This window comes from Pseudorca crassidens, chromosome 6 (genome assembly GCF_039906515.1).
Source record: "Pseudorca crassidens isolate mPseCra1 chromosome 6, mPseCra1.hap1, whole genome shotgun sequence".
Classification (NCBI taxonomy): domain Eukaryota; kingdom Metazoa; phylum Chordata; class Mammalia; order Artiodactyla; family Delphinidae; genus Pseudorca; species Pseudorca crassidens.
The window spans coordinates 62,554,045-62,568,689 of record NC_090301.1 but is presented as its reverse complement, the minus strand read 5'-3'; the positions used below and the strand labels follow the sequence as shown (position 1 = coordinate 62,568,689).

Here is a 14,645-nt window from a genome sequence, read left to right as displayed (position 1 = left end):
TATTTGTGAGGAATGGTAGCACATGCCCCTGGCAGCACTTGTACAGAAGCCAAATTGCTAAGAGAATCTTAAAAGGTAGAGATCAGAACTAATCAGTGTCAGGGCCCTAGCAAAGCAGCTAGAGTCTACTCAAACCTTCAGACTTCAAAGAGGACAGAAGTTGGTTTCCACACAAGCTCCCATCAATGTTGACAAGGTCATGGATGTCAACCTATATCAGGCCTTTTTCATGACTTGTTGCTATAATAATATTGTGTGTCTAGAGAAGATTTTCATGCCAAGGAACCACTCTGATTCTTTTTAATTTGCCATCAAAAAACATCAGAAGTCTCTTAGTTAAATATAGAAACTGGCCTTTACATTTTTCTAAGCTTCTAGGGAAGATCTCTGCTGATATTATCAGAAAGGAACTCTTTCTGGATGCCCTGGAGCACAGGGAGGTATGGGTGGCCTTGCCTGCTGTAATTTGATGTTGATATTTTGGTCTCTTTGTTCTCCTGTTGTCCTGGTTCAGTAATGGGAAGGTGAGCAGGGGGAGTTGCTAAGGGATTCCATAATAGTTTTGCAGTCATCGGAATTCTCTTGCCCCAGACATGTACATTCCTTGCCCTTTTATCTGTTGCCCATAAATAACAGGCTATGCAGCATAAGCACCAAAGCCACTGATTTTCCAGGATAAATGAGCAAGAAACTTTGATTTAAAACTCATAGTTCCATTTCAAATCTCTGCTACAATAATCACCACTTCATGTCATTGGTGAGCAACATATGGATTGCCAGACACTAAGATTTTGACAATACACTGTTAAAAGATAGTTTATTTATTTTATTTATTTATTTTTGGCTGCGTTGGGTCTTCGTTGCTGCGCACAGGCTTTCTCTAGTTGTGGAGAGCGGGGGTTACTCTTCATTGCAGTGCGCGGGCTTCTCACTGTGGTGACTTCTCTTGTTGCAGAGCACGGGCTCTAGGTGAGCGGGCTTCAGTAGTCGTGGCACATGGCCTCAGTAGTTGTGGCTCATGGGCTCTAGAGCACAGGCTCAGGAGTTGTGGCGCACAGGCTTAGTTGCTCTGCGGCACGTGGGATCTTCCCAGACCAGGGATTGAACCCATGTCCCCTGCATTGGCAGGCGGATTCTTAACCACTGTGCCACCAGAGAAGTCCCTAAAAGATAATTTTTTAAGGTAAACTCATGACTCTCATACAGATATGAAAATGAATGTGTGTTAAAGATTTTATTTAACTCAGTGAGGAAACTGAGGAGGTGTTACAACCAATTCAAAGGGAAAGTCAAAAAAAGCACAACTTTCCATGGAGTAAAGAAATGGTGAAATGAACATGCAAATGGGGGCAAAACTAGCTTCTTCCACAGTGGCGGAGAGTAGTCAACTGCACCTCTACTAGACAGGATAGAATGTATGTCTATAGACAAGAACTGTTTTACATTGCAATCAGTTATCAACAATTTACAGAATTGTGAAAAGCTTATAAAAAATCAGAGCCATATAACATGGAAGGATATCCCCTAAACAGTGCATAGTTTTCCAGTGAAACACAAATTGTCCCTACAACATCTATATTTATACCAAACTGAGATTAAGGAATCAACCAATAGGTAACTGTAAACAAATAGTCTGGAAGAATGGTACAAATTATCAAAAATCTTTCAAGGAGAGTGGCCCATAAGATTTTCCCAGTTCCTTATCATTAAAATGTTACTCCACGTTCAACAATAATAGTAAATACTATACTATGTGGAGAATATAGTTGGTTCCAGAATGCTGACTGAACCATTTTATTCCATGTTCCTTGAGTAATTACAGCCAGCCTAAAACAGTTTATTTGAGATATTGTTCCATCTGTACCTAAACTTCACTCATTTTTTTAACCACGAGAGTAAGATCTGTGGAAATGAATAGAAAAAGAGTTCCTGGCACCATAACTCAGATAATGATAACTCTAACATACAATGTTCCAAGGTCAGGTGAGATTTTAAATTGCCATATCATATTGATCAATAATAAAGGTCTTTCTCTAGCATTTCCTCTAATGCCACTTGACTTTGATTTTACTTAGTTTTATTTTAGTTTAGTTTTTTGATTCCACCAGCTGAGGTCTTACAAGTCCACAAATTGAAGGAAGCAATAATTCCTCTGTAGGCACCACAGTTGCTGAAATGGAGTCAACTGATTATTTCTACACCTGCTCCTATAACTCAGAGACAACCTCACAAATGGCACCCCCTACCTTAGTACATTACTGTATAAGCCAAACGGAGACCAGTGGAAATACATGCCCTCAGCCTGCCTAATACTGGTGTGAGGCAGGATAATATTTTTAAAATATTAAACTAATGTAGTTTGGGTCTCATAACCCCTAGTTATTCCTGGTTTCCCTGAGGGTACCTACCTACCTAGCCTAGGACAAAGAAGCCAGTCAAGTTGCTCCATCAGCTCACAGAAGACACAACAATTTGAAAACAAAAGCAAAGGGAGTGAGTTGCAAGTGCTTGAGAAGGTACAGTGATAATTTTGTTTTGAAATGCAACAGGATTTGACTTGCAAGATTTCAGCGAAAACCTAAAAGACTAAGCCTAGAACTTTGTAATAGCCATGGTAATGGCGCCATATTGAAAGAAAGGGCATCTTTTTACCTCCGGAAGAATAAAAGATCTTCCTCGGTTGGGACAAGGAGGGAAGTTCAAATTGCAAGTAAAGGGTCTGCTCCTTGGTTCCCTCCTTCTTTCACCCTGAATGAAATTCAGGCCGTCCTAGACTTTTCTGGTCATTCTTAGATGATAAAAAGCCCAAATGGCCACATCAAGTTGCAAACAAAGTCTCAGAATGAATGTGAAAGTGCACAATCTCAAGTAATTACCAAAACATTGAATTTGATTTAACAGTTAAACTTCTCCCCTCTTCCAACTGAGGTCTTTGTACGTAAGCCAACCAAAGACTGGAATATGATCCCACTTCTCCACCCTGGGCTTCTACCCCTTCTCTCCTATGTCTTATTTTGCTATGTGTTATCTGACTCCTCAAGGGCCAAAGCAGGAGGAGAGAAGGGAAAGGGGAGCAGGGAGGGAGAACAGGAAAGTTATTACTTAATCAAGACTGTCATTAAATGGTCCTTGCCCTCTTATCTGATAGACGTTTAAAGCTGGCTCTTTAATTTATGGTTCCTTTTATGAGTCCTTCTAGAAGTCCTCAGTGGGAACATTCAATTTTGCTTTTAGTCCTGGTGGATGCATTCTCCCCCCCACTGCTAGCTGCTCCACGTCAGCATTCCACACTCCATTTGCTCCTTTGGGTTCCCATCACTCTGTCCAGGCTTGGACAAGATTTAAAAGAGCCTCAGGCCTGTCTTTTCTCCCAGTGACTACATCTGATTGAGGAAACACACACACATCCTTTGCTCCTCTTGGATCAGCTGGATAGTCTACATTCTTGTCTTTTACATTTTTCAGTCAAAAGACAGACATCAGTCCTCACGGCTACCCTCTGCCCCCCCCCCCCAATGCATGAATCACATATCAAGATATCTCAGGAACTCTTCTCACCATGTTTAAGATGAAGAGAAAGGAGGCAGGGAGGGCTCACAACAGAGCTCTCTTCAAAGACATCCTCTATCCAATCCTCTCTTCCCATTTCCAACCCTATCCTTTAGAACTTGGATATGAGAAAGATTTAGAAACTTCCCTTGAAATTTGACAAATCCTCACAATCCACTCTGCCATCTGGCATTTGTCATCTTAGGATCTTAGCTTAAACTTCCATTTATAGATCCTGTTACAAGTGTTTTCTCTCAACATGGCATTACATGGTGACTCACCTTTCTCACCTAGCCGCAGAAGTCACACAGCATCACTTCTGCTCCATCTACTGGTTATTAAGTGAGTCACAAGCCAGCTGAGATTCAAAGGGAGGGGATATATACTCCTTGATGGGAGGCATGTCAAAGAAACGGCAGCCAATTCTTAAAAACCACCATACCTTTTTTCACCATCGCTTGAATACACACAATGATGTCCTAAGTGCGCATTTTTTTGTCATCATTTCCCCATTTTGGGTTATCGGGCAAAGGTAAGGCGTCTCTGAGATCAAGCACCCTGCTTTCTTCCCCCTTCTATCACTTCACCTGGCCAAGAACAGACACAAGCACAGAAACATGCAACTCACACACCACAGTTTTCAGGGAATTAGCTAAGCAAACAAATCTTAGTGAGCTTTCTATCAACTCTTTTACATTAGTTGACTCAGTTTTTTTAAAAACATCATTATTTTTCACACTAGCCATTGTTTCCTGATATACAATTATATAGCAATGTTTCAAGGTAAATGTTCTTTCTAGTCCATAACAGAGACGTAAAATATTTAATCTATTAGCACTAAAATAATTCTTACCTTCTTTAAAAATATATATTCTTGATAGTCAAGTGAATAATGACTATTGCTAAAGAAGTTGACAAAAATGTATTCACTTTGAAGCACTATATTTCTTAGAAGCTCTTCACCATCTTTAAAAGAAAAATTCTTTTCTAATTATACTTTTGTTTGAGTTGAGAGGCATTTATTATACATCACTCTTTGATTCAATGGATGTATACAAATCATTCCAATTTTTAGCAAGCCCTCTTTTACGGCTTCTTGGGGTATCATTTGCTGCTCCCTGATGATCGGCAGATACAACACCTTGAAGAATAACTATCCTGCCCACAAATCAATGAAAATGCAAAAATAAAACCCTGATAGATAACTTTTATTTAGTAAATTTAGCAAAATACTCTATGGTTGTTTTTACCAGATTATGCATGGTTAATCCAGGAATTTCAACCATGTTCCTGATTAACAAGCATTGACAGTGATAAACAACATTGGCAGTGAAACAGAAGAAACAAACTGTTCTAGGGTTATCCAGCCTGGTTTGATGTGACTTATCCCAGGGAAATGAATCCATATCTCATAGGAGAGTTTACATTTATAAGCTAGGTTAGAGGTAACTGATATAAAGCAGAATGTGAATGCCGTAAGAGAGATTCAGAGTGCTTTGGAGATTAAAGGACTAAAAGCACATAGGTTAGAGGAATCATGAAAGATCTCATAGGAGAAGTGGCTACACACAGACCTCCAACCAACTGCTTAGGATTCTGCCCTTAAATATAAATAAATGCCTTATCAGATTTTTATCAGATATTTCTAGAAGACAACATAGAAGAGAGTAATCACAACAAGCAAACAGGAAAAGAAAGGGAGAAAGAACACTAAAAAAATTCAAGGAGTGGGGAGGGAAAAGGGGGTATACAATACAGGGAAGAGATTAAAACTTACAAACAAGAGAATAGTGTCAGACAGAAGGTGTACCCTTAAAAAAAAAAAAGCACTACAAAAACAGATAATCCAAGAATAAGCTCTTAGAAATTAAAAATCTAGGGCTTCCCTGGTGGTGCAGTGGTTAAGAATCCACCTGCCAATGCAGGGAATATGGGTTCGAGCCCTGGTCCGGGAAAATCCCACATGCCACGGAGCAACTAAGCCCATGCGCCACAACTACTGAGTCTGCGCTCTAGAGCCCACGAACCACAACTACTGAGCCTACGTGCCACAACTACTGAAGCCTGTGTGCCTAGAGCCCATGCTCCACAACAAGAGAAGCCACCAAAATGAGAAGCCCGCACACCGCAACAAAGAGTAGCCCCCGCTCGCTGCAACTAGAGAAAGCCTGCACGTAGCAACGAAGACACGATGCAGCCAAAAATTAATTAATTAATTTTTAAAAAAGACCCAACGCAGTCAAAAATAAATTAATTAATTTTAAAAAAAGAAATTAAAAATCTATACATTGAAAAAATTTTAATTAAATAGAAGGGTTGGAAAATAAAGTCATCCCAGAAAGTAGGAAAAAAGAGAGCAGAGGAATAAGGGAAAAATGAAAAATACAAAAGATAAGAAAATCAGAAAATTAGTCCAGGTTATGCAACATCTGATCATTCTACATGCCAGAAAGAGAAAAAAAGACAAAATGAGGGACTTCCCTGGTGGTCCAGTGGTTAAGACTTCACTTTCCAATGCAGGGGGTGCAGGTTCAATCCCTGGTCGGGGAGCTGAGATCCCACATGCCTCACGGCAAGAAAGCAAAACATAAAACAGAAGCAATATTGTAACAAATTCAATAAAGACTTTAAAAAAAAATGAAAGAGTGATAATCTAAGAAATAATTTAAGACAACTAGTGAAGGTGAAGGACACAAGTCTGTAGCCTGAAAGGACTTGCCAAATGACTAGCACTATTAATTTCAAAAGTCCCACTCAGGGCTTCCCTGGTGGCGCAGTGGTTGAGAGTCCGCCTGCCGGTGCAGGAGACACGGGTTCGTGCCCCGGTCCGGGAAGACCCCACATGCCGCGGAGCGGCTGGGCCCGTGAGCCATGGCCGCTGAGCCTGCGCGTCCGGAGCCTGTGTTCCGCAACGGGAGAGGCCACAACAGTGAGAGGCCCGCATACCGCAATAAAAAAAAAAAGTCCCACTCCAAGGAAAGCATCATACAGTTGCTGACCATTGGGGATAATGTGAAAATCCTTTAAGTCTTCAGAAGAGAGAATAAAAGATCACATACAAATGAACAGAAATGAGAATGGCCTTGAATCTCTCAATAATGACCTTAGATGATAGAGGACAAAAAGTAAGAAGTCTTAAAAACTTTGACAGATAATGACTTTCATCCTAGAAATTCAAGTTAGAATTTTATACCTGGTCAAGCTTTAGAGTAAACTAAAATCATTTGCAGACACACAATAGCTGAACAAACTTACTCCCTTTCTTAGAAAGCGAATGAGTCCAGCAAAATAAGCAAATGAACCAAGAAAAAGAAAAATCATGCATCCCCCCAAACAGAGTGTCAAATTTAAGAATGAGTTCAAGAATAATCGCAGTTTGCCCTTCCCTGGTGGCGCGGTGGTTGAGAAGTCCGCCTGCCAATGCAGGGGACGCGGGTTCGTGCCCCGATCCGGGAGGATCCCACATGCCGCAGAGCGGTTGGGCCCGTGGGCCATGGCCGCTGAGCCTGCACGTCCGGAGCCTGTGCTCCGCAACGGGAGAGGCCACAGCAGTGAGAGGCCCGCGTAGCCCAAAAAAAAAGAATAATCGCAGTTTGACAGCTGACCTAGAGAACAACCAGTACAGAGTGATCCCCAGAGAGCTCCAGGAGGAATGTTCCCAGAAAAAGGAATGAAGATAATAAACTATCTGACTTGCTCAGCATTTGGGAAACTATTGAAAGGCGTTTGACAAATCTCATAGAAAAAAAGAAGGATAAGAATAGAAAAGTATATAAGTAAAACAAATGTTACAATCATCAACTTCAGGAAAAGCAAGCACAAGAACTATAAAAGCAAGGAAATTAAACCATAGTACATTATTTTGTTCCAGTATCTACCATTTTCTGTTTGGCAATGTGCTTTAGAGGAGGCTGATCCCAACACCAGTCGTAAAGGGTAAATCTAATTAGTCCCAATCATGACAACCCCATTCCCTTTAGTTGTGATAGTTTTAGGAAGAAACATAGATCCAAGTCTGTTGGGAGGCTTCTTAAACAGAAATGCAAGGAAGAGTCAGTCTCTTCTTGTTCCTCTGGACATGTGGAAAAGACAAATAGATTTGCTGCCACCATCTAGCAATCACGAGAGCAGTCAATCTACAGACAAAGTCAATACCCCAAGGATAGCAGAGCAAAGATAAAAAGTACCCAGGTTTCAGTGATGCCACTGAATTGTGCAACCTTGAGAAACAATATTTTCAGCCTCACATTAAATGGAGATAACAAATTCCCTTATTAAGCCTGTAGAGTCAGGGTTTTCTGTAATTCTCACTTGAAAGCATTCTAATTACACAACTGGGCAGGGGATGGGGGGGTGGGGAGGGTATATCCTGGCAGTCAGAGGGCTAGATTGCTAAATCCACATCTACCATAACAGAACATATGTAATATACTATCTGAAGTTGTTAAATCAAGATAGGGCAGTATAAATCCCATATTCAGAAACAGAGAGTCAAATATAGATACTTGGGAAAATGGCTAAAAAATAGATAGTAGGTGGTTCTAGGGAGTAAGACTAAGAGTTGTAGAGGGATGAGGTAGAACCATTTGATTGTTCTTAATTTTGTGTGTGATTACTTTGATGAAAATAAAAAGTAATCACAATAAATAAATATGCAAACAAAAACATAGAATGTGGTTTTCCAAGGTAACTGTTAAGGAAGGTGGAGCTCCCCCATGTGGCCATCAAAAAAGCTATTGACATCCCCCCAAAAGAAAACAACTAGTCTTCAAGAAGCTACTAACAGGCTTACTTCATTTTATCCTGCTTCATAGATTTTGTTTTTTACAAATTGAAAGTTTGTTGCAACCCTACCTCCAGCAAGTCTATCGGTGCCATTTTTCCAACAGCGTTTGCTCACTTCACGTCTTTGTGTCACATTTTGATAATTCTCACAATATTTCAAATTTTTTCATTATTATTATATTTGTTACAGTGATCTGTTATCACTGATCTTTGATGTTATTATTAAAATGGTTTGGGGTGCTTCAAGCCATGCCCATGTAAGACAGCAAACTTAATCAGTGAGTGTTGTGTGTGTGCTGACTGCTCCACCGACTGGACATTCTCCATCTCTCTCCCTCTCTCTCCTCAGGCCTCTCTATTCCCTGAGATACAACAATATTGAAATTAGGCCAGTTAAGAACCCTACAATGGCTTCTAAGTATTCAAGTGAAAGGAATAGTTTTTCACTTTAAATCAAAAGCTAGAAATGATTCAACTTAAGAGAAGAAGGCACGTCAAAAGCCAAGATAGGCCAGGGACTTCCCTGGTGGTCCAATGGCTAAGACTCTGCGCTTCCACTGCAGGGGGCGCAGGTTCCATCCCTGGTCGGGGAATTAAGAACTAGGCCTCTTGCGCCAAACAGTTAGCTAGGTTGTGTATGCAAAGGAAAAGTTCTTGAAGGAATTTTAAAGTGCTACTCCAGTGAACACAAGAACAATAAGAAAGTGAAACAGCCTTATTGCTGATACAGAGTAAGTTTTAGTGGTTTCGATAGATGATCAAACCAGCCACAACATTCCCTTAAGCCAAAGTCTAATCCAGAGCAAGGCTCTAACTCTCTTCAATTCTATGAAGGCTGAAAGAGGTGAAGAAGCTGCAGAAGAAAAGTTTGAAACTAGCAGAGCCTGTTCATGAGGTTTAAAGAAAGAAGCCATCACCTTAACATAAAAGTGCAAGGTGAAGCAGCAAGTGCTGTTGTAGAAGCTGCAGCAAGTTATCTTCTGGATACTTAGTGAAGATACTGAGATACTTAATGAAGGTGGCTACAATTAACCAGGAATTTTCAGTGTGGATGAAACAGCCTCATATTGGAAGAAGATGCCATCTAGGACTTCCATAGCCAGAGAGGAGAAGTCAATGCCTAACTTCAAAGCTTCAAGGACAGGCTCCCTCGTTAGGGGCTAATGCAGCTGGTGACTTTAAGTTGAAACCAATGCTCATTTACTATTCTGAAAATTCTAGGGCCCTTAAGAACTATGCGAAATCTACTCTGCCTGTGCTTTATAAATGGAGCAACAAACAGCCTGGATGACAACACATCTGTTTACATATGGTTTACAGAATACTTTAAGCCCACTGTTGGGTCTTACTGCTCAGGAAAAAACATTCCTTTCAAAATGTTACTGCTTATTGAAAATGCACCTGGTCACCCAAGAACTCTGATGGAGATGTATGAGATTAATGTTGTTTTCATGCCTGCTAACACAACATCCATTCTAGAGCCCATGAATCAGGGAGTAATTTTGACTTTCAAGTCTTACTATTTAAGAAATACATTTCATAAGGCTATAAGCTGCCATAGAGAGCAATTTCTCTGATGGATCTGGGCAAAGTAAATTGAAAACCTTCTAGAAAGGATTCACCATTCTAGATGCCATTAAGAACATTCATGATTTATGGGAAGAGGTCAAAATATCAACATACACAGGAGTTTGGAAGAAGTTGATTCCATCTTTCATGGATGACTTTGAGGTGTCCAAGACTTCAGTGAAGGAAGTAACTACAGATGTGGTGGGAAAAGTAAAAGACACAAAATTAGAAGTGGAGCCTTAAGATGTGACTGAATTGCTGCAATCTCATGATAAAACTTTAAAGGATGGAGAACTGGGCTTCCCTGGTGGCGCAGTGGTTAGGAATCTGCCTGCCAATGCAGGGGACATGGGTTTGAGCCCTGGTCCAGGAAGATCCCGCATGCCGCAGGGCAACTAAGCCCGTGCGCCACAACTACCGAGCCCGCGCTCTAGAGTCCACGAGCCACAACTATAGAGCCCGAGCGCCTAGAGACCGTGCTCTGCAACAAGAGAAGCCACCGCAATGAGAAGCCTGCTCACCGCAACGAAGAGCAGCCCCCGCTGGCCGCAGCTAGAGAAAGCCCACATGCAGCAATGAAGACCCAACACAGCCAAAAATAAATAAATAAAATAAATTTTTTTAAAAAAAGGATGGAGAATTGCTTCTTATGGATGGGCAAAGATAGTGGTTTCTAGAGATGGAAATTACTCCTGGTGAAGATGCTGTGAGAACTGTTGAAATGACAACAAAGGATCTAGAACATGACATAAACTTAGCTGATAAACAGCCGCAGAGTTTGAGAGGATTGACTCCCAATTTTTAAATTTCTGGGAAACCTAAAACTTCATGAGACTCGTTTTATTGTAATATATGCATTACTGTGGTGGTCTGGAACCAAACCTACAATATCTCTGAGTTATGCCTGGGGAATCATCACAACCACACAGATTTTACAGTGCTAGGATACCAACAGCTCAAATTAGAGAGCAAACTGAATCTTAACTGCATAATGCCATCCCCATTTTTTTTTTTTGGCTACACCACATGGCATGCAGGATAGGGGATCTTAGTTCTCTGACCAGGGATTGAACCTGTGCCCTCAGCAGGGGAAGCACAGAGTCCTAACCATTGGACCACCAGGGAATTCCCAATAAAGCCATCCTCAGATAGTTTCAGACAGGACTAGAACAAGGCAATATTCAGATGACATGACACTATACATAGAAAATCCTAAAGATGACACCAGAAAACTCCTAGACCTAAACAATGAATTTAGTAAAGTTGCAGGATACGAAATTAATACACAGTAATCTCTTGCATTCCTATACACTAACAACGAAAGCTCAGAAAGAGAAATTAAGGAAACAATCCCATTTACCACTGCAACAAAAGTAAACAAAAGTAAAATACCTAGGAATAAACAAAAGTAAACAAAAGTAAAATATCTAGGAATAAACCTACCTAAGGAAGCAAAAGACCTGTACACAGAAAACTATAAGGTACTGATGAAAGAAATCAAAGATGACACAAACAGATGGAGAGATATACCATACTCTTGGATTAGAAGAATCAACATTGTGAAAATGACTATACTACCCAAAGCAATCTACAGGTTCAATGCAATCCCTATCAAATTATAATGGCATTTTTCACAGAACTAGAACAAGAAATTTCACAATTTGTATGGAAACACAAAAGTCCCCGAATAGCCAAAGCAATCTTGAGAAAAAAAATGGAGCTGGAGGAATCAGGTGCCTTGACTTCAGACTATACTACAAAGCTACAGTAATCAAGACAGTATGGTACTGGCACAAAAACAGAAATATAGGTCAGTGGAACAGGATAGAAAGCCCAGAGATAAACCCACACACATATGGTCACCTAATCTATGACAAAGGAGGCAAGAATACACAAAGGAGAGCCTCTTCAATAAATCGTGCTGGGAAAACTGGACAGCTCCATGTAAAAGAATGAAATTAGAACACTCCCTAACACCATACACAAAAATAAACTCAAAGTGAATTAAAGACCTAAATGTAAGGTCAAACACTATAAAACTCTTAGAGGAAAACATAGGCAGAACACTCTTTGACATAAATCACAGCAAGATCTTTTTTGACACATCTCCTAGAGTAATGAAAATAAAAAAGAAAATAAACAAATGGGACCTAATGAAACTTAAAAGCTTTTGCACAGCAAAGGAAAACATAAACAAGATGAAAAGACAACCCTCAGAATGGGAGAAAATATTTGCAAATGAAGCAACTGCCAAAGGATTAATCTCCAAAATATACAAACAGCTCATGAAGCTCAAAATCAAAAAAACAAACAATCCAATAAAAATATGGGTGGGGGCTTCCCTGGTGGTGCAGTGGTTGAGAGTCCGCCTGCCGATGCAGGGGACACGGGTTCGTGCCCCGGTCTGGGAAGATCCCACGTGCCGCGGAGCGACTGGGCCCGTGAGCCATGGCCACTGAGCCTGCACGTCCGGAGCCTGTGCTCCGCAACGGGAGAGGCCACAACAGTGAGAGGCCCGTGTACTGGAAAAAATATATATATATGTATATGGGTGGAAGACCTAAATAGATATTTCTCCAAAGAAGACATACAGATGGCCAACAAACACATGAAAAGATGCTCAACATCACTCGTTATTAGACAAATGCAAATCAAAACTACAATGAAGTTATCACCTCACACTGGTCAGACTGGCCACCATCAAAAAATCTACAAACAGTAAATCCTGGAGAGGGTGTAGAGAAAAGGGAACCCTCTTGCACTGTTGGTGGGAATGTAAATTGATACAGCCACTGTGGAGAACAGTATGGAGGTTCCTTAAAAAACTAAAAATAGAATTACCATATGACCCAGCAGTCCCATTACTGGGCATATATCCTGAGAAAACCATAATTCAAAAAGACACTTGCACCCCAATGTTCATTGCAGCACTATTTACAATAGCCAGGACATGGAAGCAACCTAAATGTCCATCAACAGAGGAATGAATAAAGAAGATGTGGCACATATATACAATGGAATATTACTCAGCCATAAAAAAAGAATGAAATTGGGTCATTTGCAGAGGCATGGATAGACCTAGAGACTGTCATACAGAGTGAAGTAAGTCAGAAAGAGAAAAACAAATATCGTATATTAATGCATATATGTGGAATCTAGAAAAATGGTATAGATATTCTTATTTGTAAAGCAGAAATGGAGAGACAGATGTAGAGAACAAACGTATGGATACCAAGTGGGAGAAGGGATGGGATGAATTGGGAGATTGGGATTGACATATACACACTATTGATACTACATATAAAATAGATAATTAATGAGAACATACTGTATAGCACAGGGAACTCTACTCAATGCTCTGTGGTGACCTAAATGGGAAAGAAATCTAAAAAAAGAGGGGATATATGTATACATATAGCTGATTCACTTTGCTGTAGAGCAGAAACTAACACAACATTGTAAAGCAACTATACTCCGATAAAAATTAATTTAAGATAAATAAATAAAATTTCAAAAAGAACAAGGCAATATTATGATAACAAGGTGACACAATGAGGTCTAGGTTGAGGTCACATGACTTCCCAGTAGTCTTTCCCTAAGTTATTTGCTGACTGCTAATTTCACTCTTTTTTTTTTTTACTGTCTTCCAGCTCTCATTTCCCCATAATTCAAATATGAAATCTTACTATCAAGGTCTCAATATTATAAAGGGCTGTAATTGAAAAAAGATCTTTTCAGCAAACTTTCATGATCTAAAAACTGTTAGACAGCATTAAGTTTAGGTGAAGGAATCCGGTTTTGGATAGTCAAAGAAAATAGAAATGTAAGATATTGGAGGGGGTGCAAAACACGTCATTCTGTCAAATATTCCAAATAATCTCAATTCAGTTATCTCTTGATTTTTGACAAATTAACAAATAGGCTATTAAAACTAACATATATTTCAGGGACTTCCCTGGCGGTCCAGTGGTTAAGACTCTGCACTTAACCACTGGAGATGGGTTTGATCCCTGGTCAGGCAACTAAGATCCCATGTGGCACAGCCAAAAAAAAAAGTTAACGTGTATTTCAAAATAAAACTTAGTCATTGATTTCAGCCACCAGACTTTTCACCAGAATAATGAAAATAACTGATTCAGATTTATTTTCCCATCCTGTTTTCTGATCACCTGTTGGTCAGGTGGGCCTGACTCTGGTATAGAAAGGAAGTATAGTCACTGCCTAAGTGACTGGGAGGGTCAGGAGAGGGAGACCAAGGCATTGTGATGTTACTGTTAGCAGCCTGTTAACTCCAGTCCTCTTTCAGGTCTCAATTTACTTCTCCCAGAAGTCCTCCTTGTCCCCCTAGACTAGGACAGCCCCCCTGTTACACACTCTTATAACACCCTACCCTTATCACAACAGTAACCAAATAATTATTTCTGTAATTAATTGTTTCATGTCTGTCACCTCCACTAGACAATACGTTCTATGAATCACAGGTTGTGTGCATTTGGTTCAGTTTTACAGTACCTAGCACAATGCATGGCATATTATTCATGGTCAAGAAATATTTAATGAATAACTGAAAAAAGGGAAGCAAATGATTTTCAAAAGATGCTCAGCCTCACTCATAGATAAAGAAATAAAAATGAAAACATCAATGAAATACTATTTTCTACTTATCAAATGAAAAGTTCAAAAAATTTGATAACACACACAAAAATTTGTGTTGTTGGCAAGAGTGCAGTGTGACAGGTGGC

The 14,645-nt window shown here is 40.0% G+C and overlaps 1 protein-coding gene across 1 annotated transcript in view; it reads right to left on the bottom strand.

Annotated features, from left to right (window-relative positions):
* Window positions 1–14,645, bottom strand: part of LRP2 (LDL receptor related protein 2) — a 283,943-nt gene that overhangs the window by 237,704 nt on the left and 31,594 nt on the right. The window contains exon 5 of the mRNA XM_067741629.1: window positions 3,992–4,136. Coding sequence (XP_067597730.1) covers window positions 3,992–4,004 — 13 coding nt within the window. The 5' untranslated portion in view covers window positions 4,005–4,136. The remainder of the gene's footprint in view (window positions 1–3,991; window positions 4,137–14,645) is intronic.